The sequence below is a fragment of the Pseudorca crassidens genome, chromosome 7 (genome assembly GCF_039906515.1).
Source record: "Pseudorca crassidens isolate mPseCra1 chromosome 7, mPseCra1.hap1, whole genome shotgun sequence".
Classification (NCBI taxonomy): Eukaryota; Metazoa; Chordata; class Mammalia; order Artiodactyla; family Delphinidae; genus Pseudorca; species Pseudorca crassidens.
This window is the reverse complement of record NC_090302.1, coordinates 70648836-70674337: the sequence shown is the minus strand read 5'-3', so window position 1 is coordinate 70674337 and position 25502 is coordinate 70648836. Positions and strand designations below refer to the sequence as shown.

Genomic DNA, 25502 nt, shown 5'->3' with positions numbered 1-25502 from the left:
CAGGCGCCTCAGCCCGCCTTTCCCGCGCGCGCTGGGCGCAGAACGGTTCTGGGCTCTGAGGAGGTGGGGGGCGAGCGGGCGCGCGCAGGGAAGGCGGGTGCGCGCGTGCGGGGCGGGGATGGGCTGGGGGCGGCGCGTGGGTCTCAGTTTGCTATCGGGGGGCGGGCGCCGAGCTGCCTACCTCTGAAGTCAAAAGGCGGCGCAGCGGCCGCCGAGCTCGGCGGCGGCAAGAACATGGTGCGCCGACTCTTGATCACAGTGCGGATTCGGCGCGCGTACGGCCCGCCGCGAGTCAGGGCTTTCGTCGTGCAGATCGCGCGGCCAGCGCGTGAGTGGGCAGCGCCGGTCGTGCGGGCCGCTGCGGACCTCGTGCTGATGCTAGTGAGGAGCCAGCGCAGAGCGCAGCAACCGCATCCTAGACCAGGTAGGAAAGGCCTCGAAAATCCCGGGCGCAGTCGGCCCTTGGGTGATTTTGTTTGATGTAAGCTAATACACAGATAAATCATCTCCAGACGAGGTTGGAGGAGGTTGTTTCGGCGTGGGTGGAGGCTCCTTCCACTTTCTCTCCATACGGGTTACAGTTACTTAGAGGTGCTGTTCTCCCAGTATCTGAAGCCCGGAGCCGCCTTCACACACCTCCTTAATCCCTTGAAACTCTGGGGGAAACCGGGAGATTCTAAACCCACTTTAGAAGTCAGTCACTCCTGAATTTCCTGAGTGGGAATCAGTACACACACACACACACACACACACACACACACACACACACACAAGGTGTATTTCTAAGGCACTTTATTGCGCCCTGGAGGAAAGTATCACTAACGGTCTTAGTTTTCTGGAGGCCGCCTTTTTCCTCCCCAGTCTTCCTGACTCGTCAACCCTCCCTCCTTCCAGTAGTGGAGGACGTTTGAGGGTGCGGGCTCGCACAGAGTTTAACTTCCCGAAATAGTAACATTGATCTTGATCGAAGGATCAGTAACTGCTAAGAGGAGCAATCACTTGCTTGTGCAGTCAGTGGAGAGTCAAACTTTCGCAGTGAGATGGAGGTTTCTTCTTTAGCGGCCTGGTATATCTAAGTACTTGGGACAATGCCCGTATGTTTAGCAGAAGGCAGAACTACAGTGGGGAGTCTAAGGATCGCACCGATCATATTTTAGTCATCTCAGGCCCCAATTAACAGGCCCCAAATGAGGCCTACTTCTTGAAAGACAGAATTCTAGGTAGTTTTGTCCTCACATAAGATAAATCTTTACATAGTCGATGTAATTTCCTATGACGAGGATAGTTGAAATATATATATATAGCTATAATATATAGAGTCCTAATTAGAACTTGGATAATGAATCCAAAAACAATTTAATGGGGCTTCATTTTTGTGACCTTCCTTGTGGCATTATTTCCCCATGAATATGTGTTTTGAAAAAGCAAAGGTCAGCAGAGGGGGAATTATTTTTTATTGTAACGTTAATAGACTTTTTGACATGTAAATGTAAAACTGTTAACACTATCAGTGTTTAATCAGGTGCCTCAATTTCTATTGGCAAAAATCTACAAACAATTTATAGGAAAAATACACATTTTCTTTTTCATATTATTATTAAAGTTCAGGGGGTTTTTTGGAATTAGTAGAAGGAGCTTGTAAAGAATTTCAAGGCATGTTGCTGGTCTTGATTTCAGTTCATTTTAAAACATTAACAGGATCCTATTTTTTAAAACGGTGCTTTATCCGTACCAGCAAGCATTTAGCCACTATGATGTGTTTTTGAATATCTTAGTTTTTTAATATTATTCTCTATATAAAGTTATTTTATTTAAATTACTAAGTTGCATCCAAAACTCTATAGTAACAAAGTAGAAATATTTAATCTATGTAAATACTGTAATTATGTGTTTTCTATTTTAGAAATACATAATATAATATTGTGATTATTTTAAGTTAGAGAAATATTCATTTTATAATATATTTATTGTATAAGTGTTAAAAATATAAAAATGATAGATTCATTGAGAATAGCCATTCATTTCTTGTTATTTAGGTATAAATCAATTTTCAGGAATGAAAGTTATTTTTAAATGCATTGACTATATGAAAAGCCCAATTTTCAGCAAATATCTGAAGACAGAACACATGACGTAGATAGAATAGAATATGTTTTGAAAATATGTGCAATTCTCCAACTTCATATATAAAATTTTACACATATACAAACATCTAGAAGTATTAATTATAAGTGACATGTAATTATATATTTCACATTAATATATATTATGTCTATGGTTATACTGATTTAAGAATATATATGGGTGGTAATTATGTTGGGACTCATACAATTCCTTGAGAGCAATAGCGCTAAAAACTAACTTGTATGAATTATTTAATACTAATGCAGACCTGTAAGGTGTTATTATTTTAACATATTTTTAGAGTTTTGCAAACATGTTCATTATGACTTTTCTTATATAACTGGAAACTGTATATAATAAAATTCCACGTTACTAGTTTCTTATCCACACGTGCCTGATGAATTACGCTAATTGGCTCGTTACTTCTACCTTGGTGTGTTTACAAACTAGTCATATTTTTCTGAAATTAAATATTTATTTGTTTACTGTTATGTGGGAACTCTTAGGGTTTTTCCCCTCCTTTAACAGCATAGTGTCCTCTCAAGGTAAGCACTATACGGTTAGCATAAACCATTATTCCCAATGTGTACATGATCTCTAGCTTGTATTATGTTCTAAATGAACAATAATTCTTTCAGACATCAAGATTTAATATTCACTTACTTCTTTGGGGACTCTTGAATTTTAAAAAGTCCATTCTCATCCTAAGGTAACAACAACACAGCCTATTGCTGTCTATATCCAACAGTATTTTACAGGTCTGCTAATTACATGTTAGTTCATCACAAGTAACTAACACGGTAGGGTTAAGCTAAACCATTTTCCCAACATGTGAATGACACCTGATAGTAAAGTGATCTACATCATCTCAAAAATACCTTCTTAAAGGAAGGCTGAACATTTGGCCCAGTGTTTTTGCTCTTTTAAAACCTTTAGTACTTTTTGAGAAGCATGACAATCTCACTTGCCCCAGTCCATCCTAAAACACCCTAGGCCAGAGAATCCTTCTCTCTGCTACAAAATCCAACCTCATAAAGAGTTTTTATGGTGCTTTATTTCTACAGTTTAAATAATGTAAACAATGGGTATAGTTTCATTTTCTAAACATAAAATTATAATATTGAATAGCTTTAAAAAAAACTACAGTTTTCTAAATTCTGATTTTCACATACCTGATGACTAATATTGTGTCTGTTTATTGACTGAAGATTAATGCACTTTCCTAAACACCTCACTGGCAAGAACATTTTTACATTATGTATCAAGAACTTGTAAAATATCCATATACTTTTATTCAGTTTTTCTATATGTAGGCATTATTTTAAGGAAAGAAAGATTCTGACAAAGAGCAATACAAACAGATAAATAGTAGCAGGAAATTGAAAATTGCCTAAAATTCTAGCAATCACATTGTTAAATTATGTTCAATTATACCTATACTCTGGAATTATGGTCTGAAATATTTCAGCTGGAATGTAACAGACAATCATCATGTTTTTGGAGAATATTTAATAGAATGTAAAATTATTACATTATAAAGGTAGGTGATTTCCTTTTTTTTTTAAAAAAAGTAAGATTTAAAGCAATAAACAATTCTTATTCTTGCTTTTCCTCTCCGTCTCTCTCTGTTTCTCTCGTTCTTTCTCTACACATACACATACATACGCACACACACACAGCAATGTATCAGAATATCTATAGTGGCTTCCTCAGGATGGTTGGTGATCTTTATTTCTTCATTACACTTTTGTGTCTTCCAAAGTGCTATGACCATCACCAGTTTAAAAAAAAAAGTTATTTTCATACAGTACAGATGAACTAAGAGCTTACTTAGCGTTAGTTGGGGAAGGAGTGAGAAAGGGTGAGGAAAATAAGTTGTACGCGTATCCTATATAAGAAGGTGGCTTTAAGGTCTGGAGAAAGCCTGAGAGGGTTCTGACTTCAGACTTTAGGGCACGCTGTGCCTATTCACAACGTAGTTCGTTTTTAAATAAATGATAAATGCGTGGCTATACCTGTTTCCAAGGCGCCTGGGTGTTAGGCCTCTCTGGTCCCAGCACTTGCCCCTCCTCGGGATCCCCTTCTCCCAAGTCCTCCCTGGACGACTTCAGGGTGGGGCTCTCCACTTCCCAGAGCTGGGCTGGGGTCGCAGCGGGTGTCCCCAGGACCCCAGAGTAGGAAGTGAGACTCGAAGTTGCTCGGACCTCGCCTCCTTCACCTCTCAACTCCAACCACCCTCCTTGACTCATCCCTCACCCTCTCAATTCTTAGAGATGCTTCGGATGCCGGAGATTTTATTGGCCGCTGGGGTAGGACACAGGCCCACTTATCACCTAACGACGCGAACGCACCCAGCCCTTCTATTTTTAGCCTCCTCTGGGCCTCGCCCCTCACCCCAACTATTTCCGCAGGTAATATTTCATTAGAGTAACAGAGCAGAGCAGGAGTTAAACGCAGAGCAGGATGGGGGCTGCCATGGGTGAGGAAGGGGTGGGGACAGGCGGAGTCTGAGTGGGCTTCGTGGCTTCCAGAGGGGTGCAAGGTATGACAGGGGACATCTCTGTGTCACCTCCCCCAGCGTGAAACTGACTAGGCCTTTTTTTCTGGAAGGGAGGGAGCGGGATGGGACAGGTTCACTCCGAGGCACGGAACGGAACGAGAGATGGTGAGGTGCACTTCCAAGACTAGGCGGCTATTCCATTACCTTCCAGGCTAGGTGGTGACCAGAGTATTGAAAGGCCTCGTTTTCTTTGTTTCTCTGTCTGGGGTGCAAGGTGGTATAAAGAATGGCCCGTCATATTTTTCTAGTGATGATGTCTCTCAATAGTTTTCTTCTTATATTGAAGCTTTCCTCATGTTTGTAAACTTTCTCCTTTAGTCAAGACATTCAAATAAAATCATTTATTAGAATGAAAAAACATGAGTCAGTATTCAAATAAGGTCAACTTCTATGTCAGTAAGCCAACCGATGGAGAAAACCTTAGGAATAAATAAAGGCTTTGTTCATAGGAGAAGGAAGGTCCTTTTAAAGACTGCTCCATCTTAGAAAATGCCCACCAATCTGGGGTCTCCGCAGAGTCACCATATCCTAATTCATGGTATTTCACTGTGTGTTCAGCAATCCCATGTGTATTGACAATTGTTGAATTTACTAAATGTCAATAACATTTGTTTTTTAAAGAAAGAAGGATTGAAGAAAATCTCTGCCTGTCAGTGCAGTTTTCTATTTCATAAACCCTGGAATGATTGTTGCAGTTGGGTAGAACTACATAATCAGAAAGAAGTAATAAAGGAGAAAAAACTAAAATGTCAACTACAAGATTTAAAATTACAGTGCCTCAGAGGTCCTTTGAAAAAGAATAAGTTGATTTTTAGTTTTTATCACAAATGACTTTTTAATTCTTCTTCAACTAGCTCTCAATTTTCCCTTTTACCTTCAAAAAGAAAATCTCAGAATTTATTTACATGGTTGCGAAGCCAGTAGGAGTTTTTCCTCAGGGAAAAAAAGTTTTGTAGATTGTAGAGGTTCAGAACTATATGAACAAAGACATATAATCTCTTAAACAAATTGCAACTAATAAAATTGTGCAATCAGAGTGGTGTTAATATATATGCCCTTACTTTCTTAATTTAAGCTTGAGAATAATGTGACGTCAAAGAAGTAAGGCAAAGGTTATCAGCAGCATCCTTACCTGGGCTGCTGTTTAAAATACATATTTCTGGAGCTCATCCTCAGAATATGTGATTCAGCAGATTTGCTATGTGTCCCAAGAATCTGCATTTTAAAGCATTTAAGGGGGATTCTGTTAGGAGGTGGCTCCTTGGGACAAATATGGCCAACATTGCTTTTTTAAACCTTATTTTTGCTCATTTATTTTTGAATCGAGGTTCAGCCTTTTAGATAAGATTTAAAATTTTAGAATCACACTTTGGGTGCCAGGAAGGACACTGAGAATCTGAATAAATCATTGGAGGAGCTATTTTACCAAATGAAGGATACCCTTTATTATTATTATGTGATCCTTCATCTGAATTGGAAAAAACTATCTCTTAGATGCCAGATCTCTACAATCAGAACACATTTTGGGGCGAAGAATGTAACAGAATACACTTGTGCATTAAAGCTTGTAGCACCAGCCAGAAAATTTCCACAAAAGACATCACCTTTTTGAAACACTACATACACTTACTGTTGTTTACATAGGATGGATGGTCCTCGATAGATAGATAGATAGAGTAATAAGTAATAAGGGATTTCTTTTATTTTACTTTATCTTCCAAACCAGAAACCAGGCAGTAAACATAACAACATAAAATTATGTAAGAGAAGAAAAAGAAAACATAAAAGTATTCCACAGATTTAAATTATATTTATTTATGAGCAAGGCAAAATTGCAGTAGAACGTAGCCATAACAGAATAAAGCACTTATAGATAAAATGAGCAGTCTTTGTGTCTATAAAAGCACATTGATGAGGGAGAAATATGTAGAATAATGTAAGCTAAAGAATAATTTGCCATTATAAGTAAAACTAAAATATTATGCCTTCCAACTTATAATCATAATTTTTCTGCTTTTCAACTACATTTTTTTAATGTTACACCTGTTACTTTGCTGATGTATCGGCGGGGGGGGGGGGAAAGCTTACGTTTTACTTTCTTTTTTTGAGTGCCACCATTTTCTTGCTCTGAATCTCTCAGGCTGCCAGACCATCTGACTCAGCAATTGTACAACTCTTTCACCCAATTTAAAGAAACAGCAGCTATCCAAACACAATGAATCCCCCCAGTTGCAAATCTTTCCCAACCTGTAGAACTAGCAGTATATTTTAATTCTGAAATAATTGTTAAATATACATACAACATGGGACACTTTGAATTTTACTCCATTCAATTTACATGCTGAATAATTGAAACTGAATATATTTTATGTAACACAATTTTTGAAAGAAGCTTATTGAAACTTTCTTCTAAAAGCATATGGTCAAGTTTGTTTTCTCTTTTCCCTCAAAATAATTATGAGGAGCTTAACAGTAATAGAGCACGTCAACTTACATTATCTTATTTAATTGTCACATTATCCTTATGTTTTAGGGATATTATTGTCTCATTTCATGGACTGGAGACTGAGGCTCTGATAGGTTGCATGGTCTGTCAAAAGTCATTGACTAGTAACTCGTGCCAATTTGAACTAGGCGTGCTTCTTGCCCCAAATGCCCTAACTTAGCCCTTTATAACTGCCTCTTGAGTGAATACATGTTATATATATATATATATATATATATATATATATATACATGCACATATATATACCTATATGTGTGTATATATGTATATGGTTTCAGTTCCATCTCTTATAGTTAGTTGTTGTTTTGTAAATTGCTTAACTCCCTTGGATCTCTGTTTTACTCAGCATCAGCCACATATGTTCTAGCAAATATATATTTAATGAGGTGAATGAAAAGTTCTGAAAAATAGGGCAGTTTAATAACTGAAGTCCTAAAAGTCATTGAATCTCATAATAAAACAAGAAAATTAACTTCTTTCAGAAATTCATTTCTTGCCCAGAATAAAACTAATTCAAAACTCCCTTATAAATTAAGTATAAATTACTCACACTTCAATTTAAGAGCAGTAAATAGGAAACCTATGCACCAGCATAGGAATCACTTGAAGCACGAAGTAGAAATGTCACTTTCTTGGAATATATGATCTGTGATTAGATTCCATTTCCTTTACTTACTAGCTGTGTGGTATTAGGACTAAGTACTTAAAGCTCTCAATGCTTCCACTTTCTTATCTGTAAACCTAAGGTGGTACCCTATAGTACTCATCCATTAAGAACTAGATAAAATAGTATATGCAAAGAGATGTTTGCATATACTATCACATACATTTGATATGTATGATACATACATACAAATGTATGTATCACATACATTTGTCAATTATTGTTAAAGTGCCTAATTAAACTAATCCTTAAAAGTACATTAGTTTACTTTTACAGTAAATGCCTTCTTAACTATAATTTAATTATTTAGAGTAGCTAGAAATTCCTCAACTCCATTTTAAAGAACATGCATATCATAATAAAAATATATTTATTCAAATCCCTGGCATATTCCAAGGTGTCAGGTAAATTTGTACAAAAAATCATTGTAAACTTGTACAGAAGCCCAATATGATGGCCTTTACAGTGTGATTCTAAACTTTTCTAGTGTTCGTAATTACTAAATAGCTATTAAACGATAGTCATGAACTTGTTTTCTAAGATAAGAAATTAAATTAGTTTTAGAAAACTGAAAAAAGTTATTAACTTGCCTTCAATTTATCAAAAAATTCAATAACCCCAAATAATAATTTCTGGAGGGAACACTGAGATAATGGGCTCTCAATTCCTTCAGAACAGTTGCTGCAGTCTGAATATCTGAATCAATAGCTTCGGCACAGAATTTTCTAAAAACTCTTTAGTGTGAAGAGTGTGCGTGTGTGTGTGTGTGTGTGTGTGTGTGTGTGTGTGTGTGTGTGGTGGAAGGAAAGAGGGGAAGAAGCATTAAAGTCATCCTCAAAACCTCCAAAATGTCTGCTTTGGAAGGTGGCCTGCAGCTATTATTCACATTTAGTAGGATATCAAAGAGACAAAATATGTTAAATATACTTCCTTAGGCAAAATTGACTTAGGTATATAAAATTAGTGCAGAGAAACATAAAGTATGCTCTGTTATCATTGCCTTTAAAAAATGAAGTCTGGGAGTTATCATCTTAACCATAAGAAAGAGAAATATAAAACTATACCCTCAACCCTGAGACTCAAAGGAAAACATCAGTGGGAATGTTAAATCTGTAAGTGAAAGGTGCTAAAACATGAATAGGAAGCATTTTCTGATTTATTCAGGATTGATGTATATCATCATGAAGTTGATTCCTTCCAGAGGAGTTTAATCCCATATTGGGTGAAGAATGTGACTCCAGGAAGAGTGATCCAACACAGAAAATTTTCTTATGATCTTTTACAATATCAGAGGATAGTTTGGCTTCAGAATTTTCAGAAGTCCAGGAAAGGCAAAAAAAAAAAAAAGATAACAGTTAGACTCTAGAGCTCCAAGAAGGCAGGCTACTCTTAAGGGATAGTTGTGGGGAGGGTGGTAACTAGGTCTCCCTTTGAAGAGGAAAGCTTCAATATAGATGTTTCCCCGAAATCAGAGTATCCTAAATCATCGTTAAACCCAGTCAATCAACCATGAACACTCAACTTCCACCAAGAGTGAAAACTGAACACAATATTACTGCTCTGTGAGTTTCACTTTCTCAAGGCAATAATAGCACATACAAGCATCAGCAGGATAGGCAGAAATGGAATACTCTATGTGTTCAAGGTTAACAATGAAGAGAGCAACACGTGTTTGAAAGGAGAAAATCTGTGCAATCAGGGAGGAAAACGAGGGAGGTTGGGAATAGAGGTTTAGAGAAGGTAAACTTTATAATTTCTCCTATAATTTTGCCTATAGCTTCCCCATTGTACTTTCTACTTGAACTGCACTCCAAGGACTGGCTGTGGGTAGCAATGAACGCAGAGGAAACATTGAACACAGTGACACACTCCATCATCACTTCCCATGATTTCATGAAAGTTTTTGTGGAAGTACTTTTATTATAACACAGCCAACTTTATTACAAAGAAGCTCTGTTTTCATGGGGTTAGAATCAAAGAAGACAGAGTTAATCACACTTTCTGGAAGGGAGTTTGCTTGTTCAAACCACAGATACCTGCCAGAATGTATAGTAATGAGAAAAAAATACCCAAGAGGAAATTGACTTTGATGGCCTAAATGAATAAGAAGATAGTAAATGTCATATCCTTAAAAAAAAAAATAAGTTCCATTTATTGAGAGCCCACTGTGTGCCTAGATTTTTCTATATCTGACATTCTTTATTCCTTATAATAACCCTATGAACTATGTTTTATTCCCCACTTTGAGAGGTGAGGAAATGGAGGATCAGAAAGTTTATGTAATTTATTCAAGTCGGCAGAACTGGTAAATGAGGGATGAGGGCTACCTGAGTATGCAGACTGAGATTGTCCCATTACCTATGCTGCATTTGTGTCTTCTCCAAGATTATTATTTAAGGCTGTGGTTGGCATCCTCACCAACCACATTTGTCGCAGTCAGTGTAAGTAGCTGTGGCCATAGAAAGAACATGAAGAGAGGACTGGGTTTAAGACCTGCAGGAAACACTTATTTGCTGGGTAACCATGGCAATGCACACCCCTCCATTTCCTTATCTATAAATCATAGGGGTAGCTTTATGAAAAACAATTTTTCAATATGTGTCACAAGACTTAGATTCTTTGAAAACCTGCAGTACTATTTGTTGTAGCAATTAGAAACACCTTAAATATATGACAACAGGAGCATCAGTAGGTAAACTGGAGCTTTTTTTCCCCAGTGGAGTATGTTGTAGCTATTAAAAGTAGTGTTTATAAAGCAATTTTGGAGAATTTGGGAAAATGCTCTAATGATGAGTGAAAGGAAAAACTCATTTCAAAATTGTATTATATCCACAAGCACTGAGCAAGGATAAAAGACAGGAAGGAAATATTTCAAAATGTTATTGTTTCCGTGTAGTATAATTTTTCATTTTCTTTATGAAGCTCATTTCTTACATTTTTTTACATATGTGAACTATAATCAGGAAAAAATCATTCAAAAATGAGAGGACTGGATTAAGTCACTTTGAGGGACTTCAAGATCCAAATTTCTATCACTATGTGTATGATTATCCAAGAATAATCACACAGAAGCACAGTAATTCCCGAAGGTGGAAATCCTGTCACCTTGGGTCCAGAATTTACAACCTGCCTGATGGCACAGTTCTCAAAGAAAAGAAAGCATTGCTGAGTTGTCCACCATGTCCTGTACAAATCAATCAGCAGGGAAACATAGTGGGGAGAGTGTGCACCTCTCAGACAGAACTGGGAACCTTGAGCTTGGACTCCATCTCCTTGTACCTTATGACTTAAGCACTCTGGGCTTCTTTTCTAATTAATGAAGAAAGGATACTACTCTGTATTCCACAGGACAGTCATGGGAAATGACATATGTAAAGCTGCTTAATGCTTATCACATAGTTGGGGTTCAATAAATGGTAGCCATTATGATTTTGCTGGCAACTTTGAATGCATTTTCTATTGTTTCTGTTTCTGTCTGTCTGTCTCTCTCCTGTAATTATATGCTTTACTTATTTTTTCCCTCAGGATGAGGCTAATTCTAATTCTCCATATCTGTGCATGTAAACAAATTATGCACATATGCACACAAATACATACTGTATCTATTGATATATATATATATATATATACATACCATATATACATAAAGAGAGAGAGAGAGAGAGACACACACACACATACACACACACACACACACACACACACACAGTGCTAGTCTTTTAGTTTTTTTCAACTGGCCAAGTAGCCACAAATAGGCATAAGTAATTCAACAAAAGAAACTGCTCAACAAACAAAAACAGACATTTACAAAACAATTGAGTTAGGGAGTGATTGTTTTCATGAGCTTCAAAGGTTCCTCATTTCACAAGACTCCACTCTAGAGATATTTTTAAGAGTAAACTCCTTACATAGATTTAAAATTACATTTGTTTTGCACACAATTTAGAAAAGACATCTGCTATATAACAAGTTATCCTCAAAATGATCTTGGGAAGATGATGATAGATACTACAGATTCTATACCCAGTTAATACTTTGGAAAATAAGACTGAAAAATTAGGACTTACCTATAATTATGTATCAGGTTTATAATAAGTTAAAGGGATTTTGAGTTTTGTGCTCTTTGCCCAAATCCTGTTTGAGCAGGAAGATAAATTTTACAATAACTGAGTGAAAGTGAAAAGAGCTATCATAGAGTCCCTAAAAGAGTGCCTTATTTGTAGCAGATACTCAATAATTGTGCTGTATTAAATTTAGTTAGAGAATAGTAAAAAGGTAAAGAAAATATCCTCCATCTTGAATTTTCCAAAGATCTAATCCCTGGGGGCACATTCCTGTGTCTTAACTAACCTGTGACAGAGGTCTGCTCTTTTTCTCAGAGGTCTCCCTTTTTGTTAAAGTTACCTTTTATCCTTGTGGAAAAATAAATAATTAAAGGAAAACCTTGCATTTGTTGCCATTTTTCACCCAAGAAAGTCCTTCCTTCCCATTTAAAATACCCAGATCGGACACTGAGCCCTTAGAATTCTTACCCAGGGGCACTTTGAGGGGCACTTTTCTTAGCTGAACAACTATCTCTTGAGGTACAGTTGTTATTATGCCCACTTTGTAGATGCAGATATCAAAGCCAGAATAAAGTATCACTTTCTCAAGGTAATAAAGTCGGTGGTGGAGCTAGGCCTGTGGTCTTTACTTTGGCAACTCTTTCTATATTAAAAGGGGTACATGAAATTATTCTTCCGTTGCTTTAGTCTTCAAATAATCCTCTACCGCACCCAGCATTCCACCCTAGAGCCCATCTATTCAGGCTTAACCCAGCTATGTCCAGAAGCTCCATTAACAGAGCATACCTGCTCTGATAAGCTATTTCCTAAGGAGGTCTTGTTAATTATTGGATCCTCTCCAGACCCTGAAATGCAACATCTTTTTCCTGGTAACACAGGTCTGAATTGTCAGTTGTCAGAGTGCATCCTCCTTCTCCTATACTGTTAATGTAGGCTCCCCTAAAGCGTGCATTCCAATTCCGGACCAACTTCCTCCTCCAGAGAATCAAACATGTCGATGGTTGCTACCAATTTACCCTCTTGACTAAGGACCCTTCTTTTTTTGTATACACAACTTAAAGCCAAGTGCCTGACATATAGTATGAACTCAGTTACTCTTTGTCAAATAAGGTTATGAATGATGGTTTTCAGAAAAGCAATGCTCAATGCTTATTTGTCTAATAAAATGTATTATGTTTACTTAATTAATTATATGGCTAATATATGCATATAGTACAAAATCCAAACAATACAAGTTGTAGAGTGTGACAAGAAAATCACATGCCCATCCCAGTTCCCCATTTCTTCTCCCCACAGTTAACAGACTTTTCTATATCTGTCCAGAGGTATTCTATATATATTTTATTTTTAACCTCAAACTATATTTTGAACAATTCTTTTATAACAATACTAATATTAAATATGGTAAACAGATGTATGCTTTTGTGTGTATTGCCTCACTTGATATAATAACCTCATGAGATATAAAGGTAGAGCAAGATAGAGTCCATTTTAAGGATATGGACGTTGAAGCTAAGAATAGCCTCAAAGGATTTCACAATCAAAAAGCATGTTGATAGTCAAATCAGGACTGTCACTTGGTCCCAGTGCAGAGCTGTTTATCCAATACCCTTTATTTTCCTCATAAAATGATGTTAGTTTACATATGATGTATTTGTATATTATGCATATCATACCTTGCCAATCCTGCAGTGCCTTGTAAGAACCAGAACCTAATTTCAGAATACTACCTTCTCAAATGTCTTTCTTTCTCTTTCTGGTGATGTGTTGAATTAATGTTCACATCTAGAATACTATTCTTGGATTTGTAGGGTCACAGGAGCACCATCATTGCAAGGCTTCCTTTAATTTAAAGAGTCAGGTGCCCCTCTAGTGTCACCGACCCTCAGCTGGGTTCTCCAGGCTGATGAAAAGCCTTCTAAGTCCGACTTAGCCCATCCCTCTTTCTTCATAACATATCCTAAACCTTCAGCACTCTCACTTCCTAGCCCACCATCTTATCATCACTGAAAACAAGCCAGCCTCTTTGTTCATGGAAGGAAGTGTTTCAACTTCCTCCCTGCCCTGACCTTTTCTCCCTTCTCAAATCTAGCTGAATCTCCTGCATCCAAATTTGTGATGACTCCCTGTGCCTTATATTCCTTTGCTTCCTTACTTTTTAGATGGCTCAGGTCCTCAGAAATACCCTATCTTGCCTATGTCCTCAGTTTCTCTTTTTTTTCTCTCTCCTAACTGTTCTTCCTGTCACCTGGCACTTTTCCTTTAGGGTATGTGTGTGCTCAGGCCTCTTGCACCTTCCCTCTGCCTCCCCTCACCACTCACTGCCTTGAGCTATCACAGCTAACCTGTGAAAGAGTAGCCTGCACAGAGTGTCCCCACTTCCTCGGCATCCCATTCACTCCTGGTTTTCCTCCTGACACTCTGAGCAGCACTTAGCAGACGCCTTTGCAGGCTTTTCTTCCAGAAGTTTATTTTTCCGGTTTCTCACCATGCATTCCAGTAAATTACTTTCAGTTTTCCCAAACTTCTTTGCTCTCACTTCTGCCTGGAACATCTTTCTTCTTCTTTTCCATCTTTATACTCCTACACTTTTCAAGACTAAGGTGAGCTTCCAGCATCCATGAAGACTTTGCATAAGCCACCAGAATGAGTTTGGTTCCATTTGCATTTTCTTGTGTCATCTTCTGTTTCCCTTTGCTCTTCTACACACATTACACATTTGTGTGTACACATTACATACATTATTTAATCCCTACAACAACTCTTTGAGGCGAGTACTATTATCCCAGTTATACAAATGAAAAAACTGAGGTCCAGGTACATTAAGTTACTTTGTTATAGAGCAATTAAGTGAAAAGTCTAGATCTGAACCCAGGCATTCCAACTCAAGCCCATATGTTTAACATCTTCTACCCACCCCCTGCACTCTACCTTTAACCTGTGAGCTTGTTGAATGAACATTCATTTTTTTAAATGAATAATCTTAAAAAACTGATCAGAATTGAGACAGGTTTTTATTTCATAGTATAGATTTTCAAAACTGCCAACACAGCACAAACCTAAATAAGGCCATGACATCCTCAGGGAAGAAGAGAAGAAAGAAAGTTTGAGGAGGGTAATGGAAATAACCTACAAACTTTAGAATTTTGGAAGCTTTTTGACATACATCGTCTTATTTTATCATTCCATGAAATATATTATGACTCCATTTTACACATGGGGAATCTGAGACTGGGATAACCAGCACCAGGATCCTGGGCTTTATATTTTATTTCTTCTGAGGGTTTTCCCCTCAGGTCTGAGCTGATACACATGAGTAAATTGGGAGTTTGGTAGTTCTTTAAAAGAAAAACTAGGAAAGCTTTCATACTATTATTAACTACTTATTTACACAAGATTTCCAGTGGAGTATGGGATCAACTTCCAGAACAAAGGGGCCGTACTCAAGGATACCATAATCTTTGGGGAACTCAACTGTAAGTGCTGGAGCTAATGCATACATGTCTAAAACCTGCTCTTGAAGAAAGTCAATCTCCATGTCTGTATATAATGCATCCAAGGGATGTTTTTATATGGTTTTATCACCCATTTCCTCCAGTAACCGTCCAATATATTGTATGAGAGTTTAAAGAGTTCCTGATGTAGGAATCTATAGTTGAGTTTTAGAAGAATTTCTGAATTCCCTAAAAGTTATATGTGCCAGTGAACACACTTTTTAAATAAAATTGCATACTTTATTTTTTGAGGAGAGGATATATAGCTTTCAACAGGTTCTCCAAAGGGCCTACTCTCCCTGCCCTAAGATTAGGAACCATCATTTTAGTGATGAGAACTAATTTTGATATTAGTCCAAAAAGCCGGACATATTACAAGGGAAATCTGTTCCCTCTATCCCATCACCACAACGGCTATTTTCCCCTCCCCCATGATACAATACCTTAAGCTACATTAAAAGAATTTTATGTTCTCTACCACAGTTTGAATTTTCCACACCATTGTTGCCCTAATGATTGAGAGGCGCCTGGAGGAAAATATAAATGGCACAGTGATGGATTTTTATAATGGATTTGATACCCCATAAGTGTTTTAATTGGCATCACTTAAAACTTCATGTGTTGCCTAATCTAACAGCAACTGAAAGTACAGTCAGGTATTCTGGGTCTTCAGGAGGAGTCAAGTCTGTCATACGGAGTGAAGTAAGTCAGAAAGAGAAAAACGAATACCGTATGCTAACGCATATATATGGGATCTTAAAAAAAGGTTCTGAAGAACCTAGGGGCAGGAAAGGAATAAAGACGCAGACGTAGAGAATGGACTTGAGGACACGGGGAGGGGGAAGGGTAAGCTGGGACGAAGTAAGAGAGTGGCATGGACATATATACACTACCAAATGTAAAATAGATAGCTAGTGGGAAGCAGCCGCATAGCACAGGGAGATCAGCTCGGTGCTTTGTAACCACCTAGAGGGGCGGGATAGGGAGGGTGGCAGGGAGAAGCAAGAGGGAGGAGGTATGGGGATATATGTATATGTATAGCTGATTCACTTTGTTATAAAGCAGAAACTAACACACCATTGTAAGGCAATTATATTCCAATAAAGATGTTAAAAAAAAAAAAAGAGTCAAGCAGGTACTGAAACATAACTTAAAATAGAGCTGGGTTATGTAGTAGACAGATGAAGCATGTGATTAAGGCATCTGCAAAGCCTGAGCAACCCAGTCTTTTAAAAAAGTATATATATGTGTGTGTGTGGTGTGTGTGTATATATATATATGTATATATATATGTGTGTGTGTGTGTGTGTGTGTAATAACCACAGGATAAATTAGAAACTTGGATTTTCTTTTGCTTATTATCCTCTTCATTCTTTTAAACTTTTCATTAAATATGTCGGCTTTTGGAGGATGTCTATCATTGTTTCGGTGATTAAGGTCTTCTTGCCTTCCCTTTTATATAATATGGATAATTCTACCCAAAGCATTTTCTTCTTTGTGTCTCATAACAGGATTGCAAAAGAATCCTCAAAATGGATAATTTAAGAGCTAACAGGCATTAGCTTAGGATGTGTGACACTGTTCTAAATACTTATGGGTATATCAATTCATTTAAAACTCAGAACAGTCCTATGAAGTAGGGACGACTCTTATCCCCCCCACCCCGCATTTTATAACTAAGAAAATTTTAAGGTTTTTCCAGTAGGAAGGAGAGGTGTAGGGAGCGGGACAGAAGCGGCGCCAGGACAGTGTGTGAGCCTGGTCTCTGAATCAACTCTGAATGCAACTCTGCCCCTAGAGCGCTGAGCACTTTTTCTGGTCTAGGAGGAATTATTTATTAAGAACGGAGCCTATCAGCCCAGTGACTCCCTTGCCACTTTCCTATCTGCGTATAGGCAGAAATCTCCACCATCCCTGTTAAATAGACCTCATTTTCTCGGAGCCAGCCCGTATACTAGGCACTAGTACCAGGCATTGTGTAAGCCTCGGAAACGCTCTCTCCCGACATCCGTTTTCATGTGTGTGGAGGGAGGGAGGCACAGGCTGGCGGGTGAGCCCACTCTCCAAAATGAACGTTTGAGCTAGAATTTCTGGCATAGCAGAGCCAGCGCGCGATATCCAAGTGCTGAGTGTTGGAGGGGGAGTGTGTCGTCTGAAAGAAGGGAAGGCTCATGGTGGCATGGGTGATATCGATCCTCGGCTCTTACCGCGAGGACAGGCTGGCCGTTTCTTCTGATTAAAAGAGGAAGCAATACTTTGCCTAGGACACCAAACACATTGGTTCGAACTTGGCAGTTAGGAATCCCGTGCAGCTCTCTAATGCCAGGCAGGGCATACACGCAAGGAATTTCGCTTTGGTGGAACGAACTCGCTCAGAGCTGCGCGTGCGCCTCTGCTGGGGGTGGGGGCGCAGCGCTGCGAGGAGGGTGCGGGGGACGCGGGGAGGGGGGCAGGTGGGAGGGCCCTGGGTGCCCTCCAGCCGGGGCTCCGCCGCGCTCCAGGGGCGGACCGCTTCCGGCCGGTGCCCCCAGGCGGGCGGGCGGAGGACTCGTGACTGCGGAGGCATGAAGTGGGGCCCGTTCAGCGGTGTCTCATTTGCAGCGCGTTGGGAGCAAAAGGCGCCTCCTGGAAGAACGCGTGGAGGGCGCTCTCCGGGGTGGAAAGAGTCCGCGGGAGGAGTCGAGGAGCGGAGTCTGGGGGCCGCTTCCGCGGGCCCTGGAGGAGGGAAAAGGAGGGGCGGGCTGCTCCCGGGCGGCCGGGGCGGGCCGCCTGCACTCCAAGGAGGCGGGAGAGGGAGAGTGAGGGAGCGAGGGGCGAGCGTTGGGGAGCAGCATGGAGACCTCGGCTGACTGGCTGGCCACCGCCGCCGCCCGGGGCCGGGCTGACGAGGTGCGAGCGCTGCTCGAGGCGGGGGCGCCGGCCCACGCGCCGAACCGTTACGGTCGGAGCCCGATTCAGGTAGGTCGGCAGGCCTGCCGCGGGAAGGTGGAGGCGGAGCGGGGCGGGGGGATGGCGGGCGACTTAGAAGGACGAGGTTGGCCGGTGGATCGGAACCAGGTAAGCGTTTCTTGGTAAAGGGGAGACTTCCTGGGAAGTTTTCAGACGGAGGTCGGAGTCGGAGACCTCCTCTCGGCGACGCCCAGGGGGCTCAGGAAGCCACCGGAGGACTGAAAGGCACATGAGGTTCAGATCTCTAGACTGGTATGAAGATCTAGAGGGGAGAGCCTATTTGTGTTCATATAAACCGAGGTATGTTCTTCATCAGATGCGAAATTGACGAACATTTGGGGTAAGAGTTTAAAGAAATGGAAGATTTGCTGGACCACTTAACCCCGAACTCACTGAATGGGGAATGGAGCTGATCATCTTCTTTGTTGGGAGTGGGGGGAGGGATTTCAGTGGAAATCTCCTGCTGTGTATGTTGGAATAAAGGTCGATTGAAATTTTTCAGAAGTAACTACACATCGTGTTTGTTTTTTTTAACCGAGTAAGGAAAATATATGCTTGTTAGGAAATAGACATATCTGAAGAAAAACGTTAATGTAACCTTGCCTGAAATAATGCTGTCAATTTAGTTAACCACTTGGGGAGTATCTCCTATCATTTTGGGTATTTTAAACTTACCTGATATAGGTTAATTTATTTGAGAGTTTTCAATTCCTCAGAGTTTAAAAATGTCATTTCTCCCCTCCCCACTCTAGTTTTGTGTGTGTGAGGGTGTGTTGAGTTCGTTTTTCTGTTGTTTTTCGCCTTCACTAACTTCCTAAATCTGAGGCTAAAGACACATTCTTCTTGGCAGTCACTACCCTTGTTTTACGCCCAGTTTTGACAATGATTTCTGATTCTGAAAAACAAAATTTATATGAAGCAAATGCACATTGCAAAAACTCCAGCCTAACAAGACAAAGGAAAAGTAACTCCACTTGGAACTTAACAGATTTCACAAGTGAATCTTCCTTTCCTGAAACTATGCTACACAGGATAAATTTTACACACTTTTAGATACAGATATAAAAATAAAACTAAAATGCCTTCAAATTTGAGATTATTTGGGATTTGAAATATGGAGAGATTTGGGGAGAGAAAGGTTGAATGGTTGTAGAAGAGAAGCATTGAGTCCTTTTTAAAAAATGCATGCCTGAGTCATAATTAGATATCTCTAAAATTTTGCCAGCACCTTGCAGACTGGGCGTTCAGCCTTCGAGTTCTAGAAGGTGTTAGATGAGACCTTATTGTTTAAATACAAAAAGAAAGTTGGATAATTAATTTTAAATCATTTTTAAAATAGGATAAAAGCATAAACAAAAGGGGGTATGATTTTAGTTTTGAACCCTAACCAAATTTGTGTTTAATAGAAAAATACTTAGTTTATAGAAAAATTTTAATTACTAAATTAAATTTAGGTCATCAAGTTAACTTAGGCACCCTATAAATATTAGTTTGTTTGATTAAGTTTCTTTTTGCTTTGGATTGCTATTGTTTAAGTATTTAAATGTTATGTTACTGTGGCATATAATAAAACATTTAAAACCAATTTTATGACTAAGATGAAGGACTTTATTTATCCAACCCAACTAATATATTTTCACTTGCATTATATACAGGAATGGAAGTGTACAGACATGTACTAGCTCTGGCACTTGCAGTAGAGCTTCCAAAACATTATGACATCATCCTTGGGTGTGGCCCCTTTGTTTTGGAAATTAACCCATAATCTATTAGAAATCTAATAGTGTAAATAAGTAGTTAATAATATTGTGACAGTTTCACCAGTTTTTCTTTTAAAACAATTCTTTCTTCTAATGCACTGCATTAGTTTTTCTTTCTTTTTGTAGCTGTAAGTTGGTTCACTTATATTTTCTCTCTGTCTTTTTGAAAATTAAATCAGTTTCACTTTCTCCAGGACAGGAATCAACAGACATACTGTAACTTGGTATGATTCTGTTACGATTGGTTTGGACAGATTAATTTGTGTTTAATACAGAATGTAACTAAAAATAAGTAATTCCTCTTTATACAGTCACTATGGTCTAGCTAATATAACCAAATAATGGTTACCCTAAAAAAAGAATAGTCTACCACCACCACGCACCGTGTAACACTCAAACTGTAAGGTTGCCGTGATTGTGAACACCATTTCAAAATTCCTCTTTAGTAATGGCTTTGTATCAAAGGTTATTTAGGAGCCAAATGAGGTGAGCACCCCCCTACTTAGTGAACTCTCAGAGTGTAATCTTGGAAGGTGTCTGAGTTTCCTATTTCTGCTATAACAAATTACCACAAATTTAGTATCAACATAAATTTACTATTTTATGTTCTGGAAGTCAGAAGTCTAAAATGGATCCACGGGGTTGCACTCCTGTTGGGAGTTCTAAGGAAGAATCCATTTCCTTGTCTTTTCTAACGTCTAGTGACAGTCAACTTTCCTTGGCTCTTGGCCCCTGCATCTTCTCTCTGACCTCTGCTTCCATTCTTATATCTTCTCTCTGACTGTGTCCTTTTTATAAGGAAACATGTAATTAAGTTGAGCCCACCCTGACAATACAAGTTAATCTCCCTCAAAATCCTTAATTTAACCACATCTGCAAAGTCCCCTTTGCCATATAAGGTAATATATTCACAGCTTTTGAGTGTTAGGAAGTGGGCATCTTTGGGGGGCATTATTTAGTTTACCAGAAGAAGGAATTTTAGGGCTGGTTAGACAAACTTTCTCATTTTATTCTTAAAGAAATTGAAGTTTAACGTTCAGGGAAACCAAGGGTAGCTTAAAGTTTTGCAAGAATTAAGTTTTTGTCATTTTTTTTCATTTTTGCTTTTAAACAATTACCACGTTCTGGGCTTGGATATACAGCAGTGAGCCATAGAAAATCTCCGAGCCTTACATAATTTCATATCAAAATGAGGAAGAAAATAGAGGAGGTTAGGCTGTAGTAAAAGCCAGCTTGTTCCTCACCCTTTTGCTGTTGTCTGTGACTCTGGCAGTTTTCTGTGCGTGGCTGGAACCCTGCAGAACGTTGGAGAATATAACAGAATGTGTACAGGAAAATGGAATAGGTAGGAGAACTGGCTAAGCGAGCTGGTAACTGAAAGAAAGTAGTAACTAGACACCTGTGGCTTGTAAGGGCGTCTGCACGGGCTGGGGGCTCCGCAAATAGTTTCTTTAATCCTGCCCTTGTCCCCACCCCGGTCCTGACCGCTCTGCTCTCTCCGGCAGGTCATGATGATGGGCAGCGCCCGCGTGGCCGAGCTGCTGCTGCTCCACGGTGCGGACCCCAACTGCGCGGACCCCGCCACCCTCACCCGACCCGTGCACGACGCCGCCCGGGAGGGCTTCCTGGACACGTTGGTGGCGCTGCACCGAGCCGGGGCGCGGCTGGACGTGCGCGACGCCTGGGGCCGCCTGCCCGTGGACCTGGCTGAGGAGCGGGGCCACCGCGACGTCGCCCGCTACCTGCGCTCGGCTGCAGGGGGCACCGAAGGCGGGAGCCACGCCCGCGCAGACTCCGCGGAAGGTCCCGCAGGTGAGGTGGCTGATCCACGAGTTTGAACTCAGCTTCCGCAGCCCAGCGCACTCACTTTTCGGAAGAGAAAGTTGGGCCCAGGAGACTAGGGTATTTGGTCCTACCTCAGCTCACCCTGCCAACCCGTGGGACAACTCCAGTCTCCCGATCGCGCTGCCTCGTTAGGACTGCAGACGGGAAATAGCCCAAGATGGACTGTCGCACGTTAAAGCCCATCCCATAAACCGTGCCTCCCATCCCCTAAACACTTGAGAAGCAGACGGTGGAAAATTGAGCACTCCGGAGGCTAGAGGTCTAGTGGCCCCTCTTCCTGCAAATTAGCTGGCTAGCTGCATCCTTTCAACGGCCCCCAGTTTCCCCACTAGTTTAACAAGGTCGCTGAACCAACCCTGGAATTTCCAAAGCCAACTGCGCGTGGCATCATCTGGCAGAGATCTATCATTCCCGGCTCTATTGCAAAACTCTGCTAAATCCGACCTTCCGCTCTATGCGGTGGAGTTTTTCAGAGCTCCCCCAGTGGGTTCTGAGGGCGACTGGGATGGAGACCTCGCCAACTCTCGCAGTCTGCACACTGGGATTCGCTGCACTCTCTGAGAAACAGAGACTCTCTTAAGCTTTTCCCTCTCTTAAGCATTCTGTTATGATGGATATGTGGACCTCCTTCCCTTTTCCTACGACCACGAGGACTTCTTTTCCCTTGGCCCATTTCCCCCACCTCACTCCTAACCTGCTTAAAGTACCAACTTTACTCTGACTTTTTTCTGAAGGGGGAATCATTTTATCTACCTATCTATCTATCTACCTACCTACCTACCTACCTATCTATCTATAGCAATATACGAAATTACGCGAAAATTTAAGGTAAACCCTGACTTCGAAGAGACTGAAATCTATCGTATTTTGGCTCAGAACTGGGGCACTAGGCTCCCTGTGTCTTAGGCGAGCCTAGGAGGACAGAGTAGAAAGGCTTGCTCTGGACCTTTGGGAGATGTCTTGAGTGCTAGGCCTTGGGTGTGAGAGGCACCCATATCTCCTTTAGCCTGCCACCCTCTCTCTCCTCCAGCTGAAGCTTCCGTATGGAATGCGGCATAGGACTAGGGGCCAATCACAGGGCTGTTGGGCGGAGCAAGAACTGGGAAGAGCTGAAGAGAAGGATTTAGATGATCGAGTTGGGCCACAGGCAAATGAATAATCAAACCTAAGATATTTAACCCAGGTACACACGATCCCTCCCTCCTTCCCTTCCTCCCTCCCTTCCTTCCTTCCTATTTTTTAAGTTCCTACTTGCGTGATCAGCCCCGTTCTAGATCAGACACAAAAGTGAATAGGACAAAATGGGAATCCTGCCCTCATAGAGCTTACATTCTGGGAAGTAGATTTTTAAGCAATATAACTGTATTTCGAAGAGTGAGTTTGTAAAACCGATGTGGTGGATAAGAGTGAAGTGTGAATAGGCGAGGAGACTATCTTAAGAGTGGTCAGAGAACCTGAGTCATGAGAAGATATTAGCCACGGGAGGCAGAGAAACTCGAGTGCAAAAACTTACATGAAAAAGAGCGTGGCAGTTTAAGAGGACCCAAAGGCCAGCTGGAGCGAGTACACAACGAGATCAAAGAGGAGGGCAGAGGCCAGATAACGTAGTAGTGACCCTGTAAGTCAAAAAAAAAAGGATGTTAGGTAAAAACATGGATTTTGTTCTAGAAACGTTAGGAAGCCATTAGCAGGTTTGGGAGATAGGGTCTGGGAAAGAAGATACGACTGGAACGAAAGGTTCTCACACTGCGGAGCGCCCCTGAGACGGAGGTGCTCTCTGGTTATGCGAGTTCGCCGAATCGCTGTGCGTCAGGTGCAAGAGATACCTGGGGACGTTCGAAGGGCAAGGCGACCCCTTCACCTCCAGTCGCCTGGCATTTTGTGTGGCAAACAACTTGGCACTCGTTATAGACCTGCTTGGTTCTCGCAACCCCGAAGGTTGCGCGGCTGCTCTCTCCCTGCCCTCGTCGGGCGGGTCCCGAGAGCGGGAGCGTCCTGGCGAGCCCGGAGCAGCCCGGCGGGTCAAGCGGACGCGCTGCGAGATCGGGAAGGCTCGAGAGTGCGGCGGCGGCTGGGAGGGTCCAGACTCCCTAGACAGACGCTGGGCTGAGGGTTGGTGGATGTTAAGAAGCTGTGTCTGCATAGCCAGTGGGGGGCTGCGAGAGAGGAGGGAGGGGTCGCACGTCTTTGACTTCTGGTTTCTAATGTCTTTTTTCTTTCTGCCGTCTACAGACAGTCCCGCCCTAAAGAATCCTTGAAATCTAGAGACACTTCGACTACGTATTTGATCTTCAGTCGTCGAAGTTTGAATACAAGAACTACCCCCACCATATCTGTCTTCCCTGCGTAGTTCCAATTCATCAAATAACGCTTTTTAAAAATTGGAACTGCCTCCCCCTTCCTTCCCTTAAATTTTGCTATAAAATTAAAAAAAAACAAAACCCGACACTGTTCTTGTCTTTTCATCGTGTTGGAGTTTTCGGGAGTCAGTACTCAGGCTCTGGGAACACATCTAAGCGGGCACTTCCTCTTTCGAGCCTCGCACCCGCCAGGCGCTGAGGTTATTACAGCCATTTTGTGAACTAGGAAAACGAAGCTTAAATGGATTACGTGACGCTTCTTGTGTCAAACTGCCCGCAAGGGGCGGAGCCAAGGCGCAAAAAATTTTAAAACAAATAGGGTTCTTTCCGTTCACTCAGTCAACATTTATTGAGCACCTATTATGGCACCTTACCAGGGGTATAGTTGGGGGGGCGGGGGGAACAGATGTCCCTGGACAGGGCTAGGGACATCAACTAAAAAGCACACAACACATAACTAGAAATTTTAAGGCCTATTTCATTGAATCGCCGATACAGCATTGTTTCTGAGACTCACCATCGTTTCACATACCTCTTAGAAAGAAAAACGCTGCAGGTAAGAGTGCATAGCATAGGTTGATAAGACACATTCGGATTTCAGATAATGAAATGTCAAAAGCTGGGACTTTAGATCGATGAAAAGGGGTAAAAAGTGATAAATGGAAACTCCAGGGAGACCTCAGATTGAGACTTCCCTTACTTACCTGGCTCCAGAATCCGAGACCCGTAAGTAAGGTTTTGGGTATTTTGCACAAAGCGTCACAGCCAATAATAGGTGGCGGAGCCTGCAGAACGTGACCCACAACCACGCGCAGAGTTCTGCATCCCGCTGGGGCCTGCGTGAGCTGGTCCTCCAGGCCGGCCCAGCGCCCCGGAACTCGACAGCGGCGGGCTGTGAGGTTGTGGCTCTGACTGCCACCCAAGACAAAAGCAGCTCTGCGCTTCTTTGCCAGAGCAGGGATGTTGCAGGAACGTAGCTCCAACTTCAGCTGGGGCTGCCTCAGTCTCCGTTGCTTATTGAAGTGAAATTCACATAAGATTAACAATTTTAAAGGGTGTAATTCAATGGCATTAGTACACTCACAATGTTGTGCAACCATCGCCATTTATCTAGTTCCAAAACATTTTCATCATCCCCAAAGGCGACCCCATACCCATTAAGCATATTCATTAGAT

The 25502-nt window shown here is 41.0% G+C and overlaps 1 protein-coding gene across 2 annotated transcripts; it reads left to right on the top strand.

Annotated features, from left to right (window-relative positions):
* Nucleotides 1-285: 285 nt before the first annotated feature.
* On the top strand, nt 286-24407 carry CDKN2A (cyclin dependent kinase inhibitor 2A). 2 transcript variants are annotated; one of them, XM_067744528.1, is made up of 3 exons: nt 286-424; nt 21627-21933; nt 24199-24407. In XM_067744528.1, the coding sequence occupies exons 2-3, from the start codon at nt 21630-21632 to the stop codon at nt 24222-24224; spliced, it is 330 nt and encodes a 109-aa protein (XP_067600629.1). In that variant the 5' UTR covers nt 286-424; nt 21627-21629; the 3' UTR covers nt 24225-24407. The 2 variants fall into 2 exon arrangements, with proteins under 2 accessions (XP_067600629.1, XP_067600628.1); XM_067744527.1 differs by lacking the exon at nt 286-424 and adding an exon at nt 17881-18370.
* Nucleotides 24408-25502: the final 1095 nt, after the last annotated feature.